The sequence below is a fragment of the Mustela nigripes genome, chromosome 14 (assembly GCF_022355385.1).
Source record: "Mustela nigripes isolate SB6536 chromosome 14, MUSNIG.SB6536, whole genome shotgun sequence".
Taxonomy (NCBI): Eukaryota; Metazoa; Chordata; class Mammalia; order Carnivora; family Mustelidae; genus Mustela; species Mustela nigripes.
In genome coordinates, this window is record NC_081570.1 from 16,843,038 (window position 1) to 16,856,972 (window position 13,935).

A 13,935-nucleotide genomic window follows, 5' to 3' on the forward strand; every position below is an offset into this window, starting at 1 on the left:
CTGGGTGGGGTCCTGAGCCGCAAGATCTGCAGAACTTGGGCACTGTGGTACCCTTTGCTCAGAAAGCTTGAGCTCAAGAAGATGTGTTCCCTGCTTGGAGGGACCAGGTCTGGAGTCCTGAAAAGGCCCTGAAGTCAGCTACAAACAGCGGATAGCAGAGAGTCTGGGAAGAGATCTTTCTATACAGTGTGGGAGTCCCATTTGCCGATGCCAAGCTGGGTCCCAGCTGTTCCACACATGTGCCTCTGGGGCGGGAGTGGGAGTGGGGTAAGATCTGTGTCTGGCTGGTATTTTTCAACTCAGAAAAAGCTGAGGTCGGGACGCGAGGGAAGGGACTCCAAGGAAAGGACTGTCAGCCTACAGTCCAAGACATGACACCTTAGCCTTGAGGCTCTGAAGTCTGAGCTTCTGCAAGAGCTTTGTCGACACAGACTCTTAACATCATACCCCAAACAGGCTCCTCTATTCGTGGATCAATTTTAATAACAGATTATTAGTTTACAAAAGAATTCTCCCTCTGATTCCTAAGAGCCCAGTCAGAGTTCAGCATTTTTCTTCATCTTAATTTTTACTTTTTCTCCAGCTACAGTGGTTTAGTGCTTTCTCTTTGTTCTTCCTCACCTTGTTCACCGAGATCCTGGCTGGCGGTTCTATCAGCAGAACTACAAAACCAAAAAGGCAATACAATTTTAGGGCTCTCCCTATGTCACCCAAGGAAGCAAGGGGTGTGTGTGAGGAGGGGAGACATGAAATAGAACGTAATATCTGGAGCCACAGAAACCAGAGTCCAAATTCCAGCTCTGCCCTCATTAGCTGTGTGGCCTTGAACCAATCACTCAAGTGGAAAATGGGATCATAACCCTGGCCAATGCGAGAGGCTAAAAGGTAATAAATAATAGGAAATTTGATGCCGGGCATGTAGTGGGCTTTTAATGCGTGGTCAAAAACATCACTGTGATTATTACTAATCAGTTGGCTAGACTCTAGGCCTCCCACATGGCAATGGACACCATGTGACAATGGTGTCAGGAGTCACGTAGCTGCCATCTCTAATGGGCCCTGTTGCTCCAACTAGCAGGCATGAAGGGAAAGGAGCTGGATTTGGAGCATGCAGAATGTCCTTTTCCCAACAGTAATAATCCCAAGAGCTACTATTTTTTGAGCCCTTATTCTGAGCTGAGCCATACTACATCCTCATGGTCAACCCTATGAGGTAGGCACTCTGTATCTCTCCAATTTTCAAAGATAAAGAAGCAATTCAGACAAGTTAAGTGACTTGCTCAAATTCCCATAATACTGGTAGGTAACAAAATCATAATAATAAGAATGGTGGTTTCTATGTGCCAGTCCATATATGCTCAGGGCTTTTTTGTGGTATGGTTGTACAGGTTGTGCACTGCACAAGAGAGCCTGGCCCTAATGCAAGTTGGGGCTGAAACTTAGCTCCTGCTCCGTTTGCCTAGCTGGTGCAAGGCTATGTCTACTTGGAGGCAGCGAGACCTTTTTTCAATTTGACAAAGATACCATACGACCTATCAACTGTAAATAATAAAGTTGTTAATGCTTTGTTTATATTACCTTCTCTAATTCCTCAAAACAGCTCTGTAGACTAGATATTAATACTCCCTTTTTATAGATGAGGGAATTCAGGTCTGGAGAGTTCAGATCACTTAGCAAAGTCACTTTGTAAGTTGATAAAGCTAGAATCCGAACCTGATGCCAAAACCCATGCTCTAAACCACGAGGCCACAAAGCTGGTCCCATCCCTAAGCGCTCAATAAGTGAATAAAGGAAAAGTACACAATCATCTGACTTTTACCTTAAAAAATATGGCAAGTCTAACGAGGCCCCAGGGCTATCAAGGCCCTTAGTAAGGTTGAAAACTCAATCAATCAGGAATTTGGAGTATTGTCTTTCAGTGCTCTGAACTGTGTGGCTTTGGGCTCTCCAAGTGTTTTTCAGGAGCTCAATTTCCTGGCCTGAAAGTGAGAGTAATATTGTAAGGAACATTTCTCATAATCGTTCGCGAACTGTGTGTGTGCATATGCAATAATCTTCACCTCCACCACGGGAGAAGGCATTACCATCACCCTTTCACTCAGGGGGGTGAGTGACATGCTCAGGGCCACACAGCAAGTAGGGCAGAGTGGGACATACGACCAGGGCTCCCAACTCCCAGCCAGTCTTGGGCTCCTTACTAAATACCTCGGGACTTCTGGAGCCCCTGCCAGCTGCCTGGAGGCCCAGACACCGCACCACGCACGTGCGAGTCAGATGGTACTGGAAACTGACATTAGTCACATGATCACACTGAGTGTTTTCAGAAGACGACGTGGCAGGAAGGAGCACTCTGAGAGGAGTCTTTGTTTGGCTCCCATGCCTGAAAACAAAACCTCTACCTTTGCAGGGGCTGGGACAGCACAGATTACAGTCTTGGGTGACGTAGGGCTCTCCCAGAGCTGCCTTATGCAAGGAGGTGACCTGGGAGGTATTTGGCGGCAAGGCCCCCTGACGGGGCTCAGCCTTCCTCTCACCCCTGGCTGTGGCAGGGTTCAAAGGAAATCCCATCTGTGAAAGCACTCTGCAAAGAGGTACGGTCCGAAGACAGAGTGCTTTTCCTCCCCTCTGTGGATCTCACGAGGCTGACTGCACCTGTGCTCAAAGGACAGACTTGCCCAGCCTGTGATAAAATGTGGGCTGCAGGGCGCCTGGGTGGCTCAGTTGGTTGAGCAACTGCCTTCGGCTCAGGTCATGATCCTGGAGTCCTGGGATTGAGTCCCGCATTGGGTTCCCAGCTCCATGGGGAGTCTGCTTCTCCCTCTGACATTCTCCCCTCTCATGCTCTATCTCAATTAAATAAAATCAAATCTTAAAAAAAAAAAAAAAAAGGTGGGCTGCGGCTCCCACCCACGCTGGATGCCTTCCGAAACAAAAATATGTACACGCACCGACTACCACCTGCCACTGTCTCCCGCTCTGCAGGCCCACCCTGCACAGGCTGCACACCCCCTTCCTGGCTGTGGGTATAGGACTCCTTATGTGGGGCAGCAGCTGTGGATGACAGGGAAGGGAGAAAGTGACAGACATACAGACCTTCCAGCGATTGCCACATTCATTGCATAAGACAAAAGTAGTCATGGGCTCATCAGCACTGCGTGTCTGCACCTGAGAGAGAGAAAAAGCGAGAGCTGGACCACTCCAGAATTCACCCCCATGCTCTAAGACCTGCCATGGCTCCCACTGTCTGCAGCAGTAGGTCCAAATCCCAGAGCTCGGCACTGTTATTCCCGCCCCTCTCATCACTGAGAGCTCCCCAGGGTACCCCTCCCCTCCTCAGGCCCATCAGCTCACCTCCAGTGCCCCACTGGCTCAACCAGCCCTCTGCCCTTTCGCTTTTGTCCTTTATCCTTCAGATCGAATCACTCTTCTCTCGCCTCAAGGCTCATCTCCCACAGGAGTTATTTCCTGACTCGCCTCTGAAAATACCCCGTTCGTTGGCTGTGCCTCACTGATCAGAACTTTAGGGAGCTAGAAGCGCCCTTAAAGATCATCTAGTTCATTCCTTTATTTGTTTTTTTAAGTGGGCTCTACACCCAGTTCCCAGTGCGGGGCTCAAACTCTCGGCCCAGAGATCAAGATCTGAGCGAGATCGAGCAGGGATGCTTCCCAATGAGCCACCCGGGTGCCCTCCCCCCGCCCCACCCCGTCCCTTATGATGTCAGAGGTGCAAGACTTGAGGCCCAGAGAGGAAAAGTAAGTTGAAGGTCAGCGGACCCCTGGGACACTTTATGTCCTGTTTCCCAGTTTCTCACGCCCTTGACCAAACCAGGAATATGCAGGAATCGGGCTTCCCCCAGCAAACCCCTTGCACTTACAGACTGAACAATTACTGTTCTGATTGTCTATAGCCAACCCTGGGCGCACATGAAGTGTTACTTTGCTGACACTGGGCTCTGCTGTAATGTCAGCTGGGAGTCTGTGGGGGTGGGGGACGGTAGTCGCAGGCTCCTGAGTGACCCCTGGGGCGGGCCAGGAGAGCACAGCTCAGCCCAGCCGCCTTACTGCAGAGCAGTAACACTGGAGCGACGATAACACTGGGGTTTCTCTGTGCAGAGCAAACTTGGCTAATGGGTGGTTTACTTCTGGTGGGAGGCAACGCACAGGAAACACATCACTCCACATGGAAATGGGCTTGGAAGAAAGCAGGAGGCTTGCACAAACATCTCTGAATTCCTGGATGGGAATGCTTTGAGAGACTCTTCCAGAATGGCAAGGCCGGCTGTATTTCTGCAGTGGCCACAAGGGCACACCGAGGGCAAGCTGCTCTTGGTAAGTTTTGCTTGCCCAGCAGATGGTAGAATGAATAGAGTTCTAGAATGACTACGTACAAATTAGAATCCAAGAAGAGTGGTGCCCCAAGCCCATAATATGGACAACCCAGAAACAGAAGGTGGTTCTTGGGTTTTAAGTCCTTCAGAGGAGGGGGTCTCCATAGCCTTCTGCGACGCCCCCCCCCCCCAATGCCAGGACAGTGGTCTTCAGCCTTAGGACTTGCTACATGCCTTCAACTCAGTGAGCCATGTTGGCTATATTTCAGGCAGGCAGAAGTCTCGATCTGGGTTTGTTATTATCTCTGCCATTTAGGACTGTCTTGGCCACCTTGGACAAAGTTGCAAAGTTTGACCCTGTCTGGACCTCAGTTTCCCTATGCAGGAAATGAGGGAACCAAGTTTTCTGTTGCTAAGTTTCTTTCCAACCATCTGTGACTCTACAGAAACCCGTGCCTGATAAGTCTGGTTCCTCCTAGTCTTGCTTCAAGGCGGGCCAGAGCTTGCTGGCCAGGCCTCATAGACCCCAGTCTGGGTGATTCTACATGCAGGAGAACATTTTCTAGAAGCCACGGGAACAGCAAGACTTGGCCTTGTCTCTGCAGCCCGGAGTTTTAGTCCTTTCTCCCCCCACTCCTCCTGAAGCTGCCTTCCACCTCGGCGGCCCCACAGCCCCCGTCCCACACCTGGTTGTAGGTACAATTCTTCTTCTTGCATTTGCTGCACTGGAAAAGGTCAGTGGTGGTACCGCCCGTCTTGGCCATCTGGTGCTCACGGATAGCCTCCTGGGTCATGGCGTTCCTCAACTCCCTCAGCTCATCGCTGGCCATTTCCTAGAGAGAAAGGAGTCTGCCCTTCAGGGCTACAGAGTCCCAGGGACCCTGTCCCCCACCCCGCCCCACCGGGTTTCTAGAGAGCTTGACCAGAAGAGAAGGGAACATGCTGGATTGAGATCAAGGAGCTGGAGGGAGGCCTGGACTCCTGGCCTCGCCCCTGCTTGGAAAAGGCTGTACCCAGAGAGTCTACATCCTGCTTTGGGTGGGAAGGCAAACCTGTAGGCTCCGACTGGGCCCAGAGCAGGAGGGTGTGTGTGGGAGAGCAGAAGGCAAACAGCTTCCGCCCCAGGGTCAATAGCTTGTGTACATTTCCTCAGATCTGGTGCTCACACCCCCTGCTGGGGCCTTAGGTAGCCACCTGAGCCCTCCTGCTTGAATTGCCTGGATTGTGACCCCCTGATCTGTGCTGTTCCCCTTATCCTTCTGGTCTAGACTTGACCCAGGGCCTACCCAATCTGCAGTCATGGCCTAGTCCATTCTGCCTGCTGGGAACCTTGACGTGCTGCAGTTGCCCTGACCTGCATAGGACCCGAAGCTCCTGGGTTCACACAGCTAACTGCTTCCCTGCGTCACAGAACATCCTTCTCTTCAAGCTCCTACAGAACAGTCTCCCATCTCCCGTCCGCTGAGGTTGTTTGGGGAAGGGAGGATGGCCGGGGCTAGTGTTCAAATGAGAACCTGGTGTGGGCTAAACTTTTCCATTGTCGCTCTCTATTCCCGACTCCTTAAACCGTGGAAAAACGGTTTTGGCACAAAGGTTGGAAACTGCAGTGTGCTGATCGCTGCTTTGTCACCACTTGGGCTCCCTGATGAAATGTAGAGACCTCTGAATGCAAAATCCTAAGGGCAGACCTGGGGAATTTTACTAGTGCCCTTACGCTATTCTGGTCCTTGCCAATGTAGAAGTCCAACCATATTCAGTTCAAGGACTAGGTCCTAACTGTGGGGAAGGGTGTACAGAAAAGTCAACCTGGGGCCATGTAAGCAAAAAGCAGCTAACTGGGGTGCCTGGGTGGCTCAGTGGGTTAAAACCTCTGCCTTCGGCTCAGGTTAAAACCTCTGCCTTCAGATCAGGACCCTGATCTCAGGGTCCTGGGAAGGGGCCCCGCATCGGGCTCTCTGCTCAGCGGGGACCTTGCTTCCTCCTCTCTCTCTGCCTGCTTGTAATCTCTGTCTGTCAAATAAATAAATAGAATCTTAAAAAAAGAAAAACCCAGCTAACCTTCATTTGGGGGGAAATCCAGAACCTAAGGCATTCATTCATTCTAAGCGTACTAGATGTCAATTTACTGAAAGCCTTTGACTGCATTTACAAGCTGGTGAACCGGCCTCGGGCTCACGGGAGCCTGATTTGTCGCGATCGCTAATTTCCATAGTGTAAATGCTCCTTCCATGGCCAATTTCAAGCTACTCATGTGGGGTAATTGAGCACAGAGCTAGGAATAGCCACACAGGACCACCTCTCTTGAGCTGGCTGGCAGGCCCTGACCTCTGAACTGCCCAACCGCTGCTTCTGAGCCCTAAGGATTCAGATATGCAGATGGGCCACCTGCCCCCAGGTAATGCTAATCTGGTAGAGTCGCCAGGTATATAACCAGGATTGCGAGATAGCAGAACAGGTACTTAAGGCGGAGGTACACACAGCACAGGGGGAAGCCCAGAGTAGGGTGGCTAACTGCTCCGGGGCAGGGAGTCTCATTGAAGAAACTGACACCTTAACTAGTCTTGAAAGATAAGCAGGAATTCCCGAGGGAAACAGCAGTTCTAGAGAAAGAAGAGTAGACACAAAAGAACAGCTGAGAATAACACACAGTGGGAAGGGTGTGTGTGGGTGTGTTCAAGCTGGGAAATGTGGTGAGCAGTCAGATGGTGGAAAGGGGGTCTTGTGTACCAGCTACGAAACAGAACAGAAAAACATGCACTCACCAATCCATGTACCTGTCTCCGTGCTGCCTTACGGAGGCGGCCGCTGCGACAAAGACACATGGAGTAAACACAGCATGGTGGTTTAGTACTGTAATAAGGTGGTGCATGAGGGCGGGGATAGAGCGGGAGAGGACACTGGTCCTCTGTGTACGCATCTTGACAGCAGGAACCCCAAAGGGGAACCCCATGAGTAGGAGCTGCGTGGCTATGGCCTGCCAGGCATGGGTCTCCATCCCGGGCTAGCAGCGCACAGACAGAACCTCCTTCCTCACGGGGCCAAGGGTATAGCCACTCAATGGCCCTAAAGAACATCTCAGAATCGACTCCATTCTGGGATGTTTCTGCGTAGAGAAGAGAAGAGGGAAGGAAGACTGAGGGAGGAACGAGAGAGACGTGGGACACAGAGAGGCACACCCACGTACAAGGGCATCCGCTCTCCCAGGCTCTCCCTGGTGGACGCTCCTGTCTCCTGAGCCAGAACATAGCAGGTGTCCAGCCCCAAGCTGTTACTGTTCTTACTAGATCAAAAATGGTCTTATATTTCTTTTTTTAAAAAATTTTTAAAAGATCCGGGGCGCCTGGGTGGCTCAGTTGGTTGAGCGACTGCCTTCGGCTCAGGTCATGATCCCGGAATCCCGGGATCGAGTCCCACATCGGGCTCCCAGCTCCATGGGGAGTCTGCTTCTCCCTCTGACCTTCTCCCCTCTCATGCTCTCTCTCACTCTCTCTCTCAAATAAATAAAAAATAAAAAAAATTAAAAAAAATTTTTTAAAGATCGTAATTATTTGAGAGCGAGCGAGAGAGAGAGAGCAAAAGAGCACAGAGGGAGATGGAGAAGGAGACTCCCTGCTGAGCAGGGAGCGAGACCTGGGGGTTGATCCCAAGACCCCGGGATCATGACCTGAGCTGAAGGCAGACACTTAACCGACTGAGCCACCCAGGCGCCCCTGGTCTTATATTTCTTACAGAAGCTTCCTGCCTGGGACCAAAGAGGACCCGGGATGAAGATCTCCTCTCATTTGATGCCTGGACGGTGGGCAGAGGGTAGGGTCCTTGGTGCCTGGCCCCATGGAGGGCTTGCTAGGTTCTTGGCTCGCTCCTCTGGGTCTAGTCAGACTCTTCTTGGCCATGGGTCAACCAACCATCTGATTCTCTTGCTCTGTCCTAGTGAACAGTCCTCATGTGGAGCCCTCATGTCGGGCTTGGCCAGTTACTTTGCTGGGATGTCTGGGGCCTGTCTTTGTCTTAATGTAGACACTCAGCTCTATTCTGACCTCTAGCTTATGGGAACTTGCTGGGTTTGGCTCGAACCTGTGTCTATACCTTGCTCTTGGTTCTCCTGGTCCTGGTCTCCCCATGCCTTGGATTGCCTGGAAGAGTGTCTTGGTAGCATTCCTACAAGGCACACGCACAGAAGTAGGGCTCGATTCCGGGACCCTGAGATCACAACCTGAGCGGAAGGCAGGTGCTTAATCCACTGAGCCCCCCCAGGTACTCAATACCAGCTATTCTGAATTAAGCCAAAAGAGAACCCTGGTCCACCTGTGCCAAGTTCCCCCATTTGAAGCTAAAACCAGGGCTTGCTCTTGTTTTGGGTATTTGAGGAAAGCAGTGAAGAGAGAAATTAATATACAACCACTACATGGTTCCCCCACCAACACGCGCGCATGCACACACACGCACAATAAATACCAAGTGCATTCCACACATTCCACACACCACACACACTACACATGACATACACCCACCACACATGCCACAAACACACACAGGCACACCCTTGCCAACAGCATCAGGGTTCCCAGATGTCCTGAGGCAGAGCCAGACTCCAGGATCCCAATGCACTGCCCCTCCCCTTGTCTGGGCCTCTCTGACTTGGCAGAGCTTGCCCGGAATCCTCTGGATCAGCCCAGGCAATCAAAGGCCACTCAGACCTGAGGGTGTATTCAAAAGGTGTTTCCAAGATGTGGGTTCTGAAATTCGATCTGGGTTCGAATCCTCACCCATCACTTATCAGTTGTGTGAGGCTTCAGTTTTCCTCATCTATAAAATGGAGATAAAGATTTCCTCTTCTGCAGCATGGTGTTTGGGGTTACATGAAATGGTCAGTAATTGAGTCTATCATATAAGAATTCTGGGGAGGGCTTTACCTATTATTATATTAACCTCAACACTCATATGTATTAACTCATTCAATCTTTCATGAGATAGCTATTATTATTATTATTATTATTATTTTTAAAAAGATTTTATTTATTTATTTGACAAACAGAGATCACAAATAGGCAGAGAAGCAGGCAGAGAGAGAAGAGGAAGCAGGCTCCCTGCTGAGCAGAGAGCCCAATGAGGGGCTCGATCCCAGGACCCTGGGATCATGACCTGAGCCAAAGGCAGAGGCTTTAACCCACTGAGCCACCCAGGCGCCCCTATTTTTTTTTTTTTTTTTAAGTAAGGGCTTGAAGTCAACCCTGAGACTGAGACCTGAACTGAGACCAAGAGTCAGACGCTTAACCCACAGAGCCACCCAGGTGTCCTATATTAGTTATTATTATTCTCCCTGTTTTACAGATGAGAAAACTGAGGCCCGGAGAGGTTAAGTCCGTTGTCCAAGAGCACACAGCTAAGTGAGAGGGCAGAATTCAAACCCATGCAGTTAGGCACAGTTCTGAAGCTTGCAACCACTGCACTTATTTCCTCGGACAGGGTGTTCCCTTTTCCTTCCCTTACTGACCCCTTCAAGCTGGGTCAATCCTTCCCTGCTCTAAGTTCCCGGGGTGGCTCTATCGTGGCACTCGCCACCTCTGAATTGAACGCAGTTGCAAATATGTCTGTCTCCCCAGCAGGGACTATGTTCCACAGAGACAGGGACTGCTCCTCTGCTTGGGCCCAGGATTACCCAAGGCAGAAGAGGGAGGCAGATGACCAAGCAGTGAAGAGTGGATGTTGTAGGGCCCAAGAGCTTGCCTCGCAGCTTCAACATTTTTTTTTTTTTTTAAGATTTAGATTTTTTAAAAGTGATCTCTACACCCAACGTGGGGCTTGCACTCAGAAGAACCCTTGAAATGAAGAGTCACACACCCCACGGACTGAGCCAAACGCACCCCTGGTTTTGACGTCTTCTAGCTGGGTGTGCAGGCAAACTAGTGAACCCTTCCGAGCCTCAGTAACCTCGCCTGTAAAATGGGGATACTAAGCACTTTGACCTCAGATGCTGTGAAGATACAACTGGACAATGAGCCTAAGGCACTTAGCACCGTGCTTAAGTCATAGTAACTGTGTTCACTATCCTGATGGTCCTGAAGCCTGGAGGGATGGGAAGTTGGAGAGGGTCTGGCTGAAAAAGCCCCCAGCTCATCACCGTCACAAGGCACAGAGGTGGGCAAAGCTGGAGGGTCCTGGCCTCCCACCCCGCCAGACAGGGGTCCTAGCCCCACTCTCACCTCCGCCGTCATCTTGGCAATGAGCCCAGCAGAGATGGCCCCGCTGAGCACGTTCCTCCTCAGGCTGGGGTTCCTGGGGTCCTTGAGGTTGCTGATCCGGCTGCGTACCCGGTTCCGGTACTTCATGTCTGTGCTCTTGAGCTCCTGGTAGATATGTGACCAGATATGTCAAGGACCAGTGAGCCACTCATGGAGGGGCACAGAAGGATGGGGAGCCACTCCCCAAAGCCCAAAGAACCGCAGGACCTTCTGTTCCTTTCCTTGGACTTGTACAGGGGTTGGGCACCTAAGTGGCTGCTGACCCCTGGAGAGGGGATTTCACTCAGGCATTTGGGGTCAACAATGCATCAGGGACGGGCAACGGTCTCCCCAGTGAGATCAGACCTTAACGAGTGCTGTTGTGTCAGGGCTCCCAGGGATGGGCCTTGGGGGTTTGTCTGACTCTGGTGAGTCACATGACTTCTCTGTGCCTCAATTTCCTTATTTATTTATTAAGATTTTATTTATTTACTTGACAAAGAGAGACACAATGAGAGAGGGAACACAAGCAGGGGGAGTGGGAGACAGAGAAGCAGGCTTTCCCGCCAAGCAGGGAGCCCAATGCAGGGCTCGATCCCAGGACCCTGGGATCGTGACCTGAGCCAAAGGCAGACGATTAACAACTGAGCCACCCAGGTGCCCTAGATTTCCTTATTTACAAAATATCGGGCTACAACAAGGATTTAGCAAGCTGCACTGCATGATCCACTAGCCTAGGGTCTGGGACATGGAGTGCTCAACACTTAGGGGCTATGAAGATGAGAACGGTGATGAAGACAACCCCAGTTTTGCAGGACCACTGGAAGGCAGGCGTCCAGCTATCAGAGGAAAACAGAAGACGAGGAGCCTCATGTTGAAGCCTCAGAGAGGTATTGCAAGAAAGACATCATTTTGTTCAATTATGTTCCCAACATATTCGAGCATAGAACCATCTCCCCCTGCGCCTATCCCCTAGGAATACCTATTACCATGCCACGGAACCCACTCTGGGAATTGCTGGTCAGAGTTACTTCTCATGAACATAGAAGGAAGCTGAGGCTTAGAAAGGATGCAGCCATGCTCAAGGTCACAGGGCAAATTCCCGGCAGAGACAGGGTGGGAAGCCAGCCGGTCATGCTCTCTCCACTCTCCCCCTCGCCAGGCAGGAAGTGGCCCTGACCGGGACAAAATGGAGCCCAGGCCTGGGGGGTCACTGACCCCTTCTGAGGAGCGCAGCCCTCTGGCTGCCATGTTACTGCGAGCTTTCTCCAAACAGGACAGATCTTTTGGGGACCCAGAGCCTTCAAGCCCCTAGAACTCATCCTCCCCTTTATCTCCCACCTTTTAAGAACACAGAGATAAAGGGCTTGATGGAGGAAGGGAAGGAAGACAGGCCGGGGAGTGGAATGAGGTACCAGACCACCAGCGTCTGTTTCCAACTGGGCTTGAACGTTGAGGGGACCTGTTTGGAGGGAGGGACAATTGCTTGGAGAGAATAAAGATGAAGCTCAGAGTTTTGCTCTGTGTTCCTGAATCACTGAGACTGATGAAAACGTATTTGGTGCGGAGTTCCATAGCCCAAGATGTGCTGGTTCATAATTAAAGGACAGCGGAGGGGAGGTCCCAGGAAGTTATGCGGGAGGATATCCAGGTGGGCTTCACACAGGAGGTGGCAGGAGGGGAGAAGGTCAGACTAGACGGAGCAGGGACCTCCCCAATAGACCCGACTGAGCTCCCTAGGAGCCCCAGAGGTTCAAAAGGGTCACTCACACCTCACTGCCACTCTCAGAACCCCTCTCCCCTGGGGATCCTGTCCCCCTCCCTCTACACCTCTTTCATATGCTGTGGGGCACCGCAAAGAGGGAGTTCTTTCCCCCAAACAACAATCTTTTGGTGCAATGGGCCCACACGACTTTGGGGGGGGTCACCTCCTCTGTCTACATAGCCCCCTTTCAAAGAGTAGGAGGATGGGTCATACGGAAAGAACTCAGGACATGGAATCCAAAGGCCAAGGTTTTCAGTCAAGCTGTGACACCCAGTCGTTCCTGAGCCTCAGTTTCCTGATCTGTAAAATGGGAGCAACAGCCCGTCTCATAGAGACTGTGAGAAGGGACAGACTAGGAAGTGTCGGCTGCTCATCACAGGGCCTGCTACCCAGCAGAGAATCCATCTTCAGGGGAGAGAAGAGGGAGAAGGCTGAGCATGAGGAATGCTGTCTTCCCTGTCTGTTCTGATACTTGACCCTGCAACCGAGCCACATGACGACATGGCCTGTCTAGCACGGTGGCGGCTGAGCTCTCGATTTCTAGAGTCACGCTTCCTGGGTTCAAATCCCAACTCTACCACGACTATTAGCTGCATGAGCTTTGGCGAGTGACTTAACCTCTCTGAGCCTGTTTACCTCCCTCGTAAAATGGGATTAGTCAGGGGCCTCCCTTGCGGGATTGTCTCAACCTTGAAGGAGGTGCTGCTCAGGAACAGCTTAGCAAAAGAGGCTGGCGGGTGCAAGACTTACTAAATGTTAGCTAGAATTAAGAACTCCGGTTCAGAGGCAGAACAGGGGGCTGTCCCCAGAGCCCGTCCCCTCCCCCTCACTGTCCCAGGTCCCTTGCACTTGGGAGACTCTGCCACCGGACAGAGCACCGGGCACCCACAGCCCTGGCACAACTTAAGGATATGATCTTCGATTTCCGACGCCATCTTGTCACAGTTGACTCCATAGTCCTTGTAATCGTCTGTAAGAGATTCAGGAAGCACAGGCGTCAGCCAGACATGACCTTGGCAGTGGAGCCTGCCCGTACCAGAGACTGGAGTGTTCTGTGCCACTCCTGAGAAAGACCACATCTCATCTGCCCTCCTAGAAGCCCTGCCCTCCTCCGCCCCCAGCCCCGGCCCTCTCACCTTCCGCCTTCAAGGCTGCTGAGAGCATCTCCACACACTTGTCCCGCACAGAGTCCCCTGTGAGATAGCACGGTGCCAGGAGGCAGACAGAGGGGGCGAAGGTGGGGGTCAGGGGGCTGCTGGGTGTTTTGGGGGTCTCTGCTTTCGATTTGCTGCTGTTTGATCTGAGGATGACAAACAGTAATAGACATTTGCACATTAAGTGGATAAAGCTTTCCCTGAGCACCATTCTGGACGTTTTCATGGGTGATCTCGCTTAATCCTCACACAACACGGTGAGGTAGGTGCTATTTTTAGGGGCTTGACATGGATCATCTCATTTAATCCTCATGACAACCCCTCGAGGCTGCTTCTCTTCTTACCTCCCCGTTAGAGTTGCATTTTAAAGTGAATCGTAGAGCTAGCCGCAATCACGATAATTTGACTCCGGTCACACGTGTGGAGGCCAGAACTGAAACCCAAGCAGTTGAACTCAGGCGCCCAGA

At 51.4% G+C, this 13,935-nt stretch overlaps 1 protein-coding gene across 2 annotated transcripts in view; it reads right to left on the minus strand.

Annotated features, from left to right (window-relative positions):
• Positions 1-463: 463 nt before the first annotated feature.
• Positions 464-13,935, minus strand: part of TCEA3 (transcription elongation factor A3) — a 37,009-nt gene continuing 23,537 nt past the window's right edge. For both annotated transcript variants that reach the window (XM_059376612.1, XM_059376609.1), the window contains 6 exons: positions 13,451-13,614; positions 13,223-13,284; positions 10,532-10,681; positions 5,015-5,161; positions 3,094-3,165; positions 464-662 (listed from right to left, as the gene is read on the minus strand). In XM_059376612.1, the coding sequence (XP_059232595.1) occupies positions 654-662; positions 3,094-3,165; positions 5,015-5,161; positions 10,532-10,681; positions 13,223-13,284; positions 13,451-13,614 (604 nt within the window). In that variant the 3' untranslated portion in view covers positions 464-653. The remainder of the gene's footprint in view (positions 663-3,093; positions 3,166-5,014; positions 5,162-10,531; positions 10,682-13,222; positions 13,285-13,450; positions 13,615-13,935) is intronic.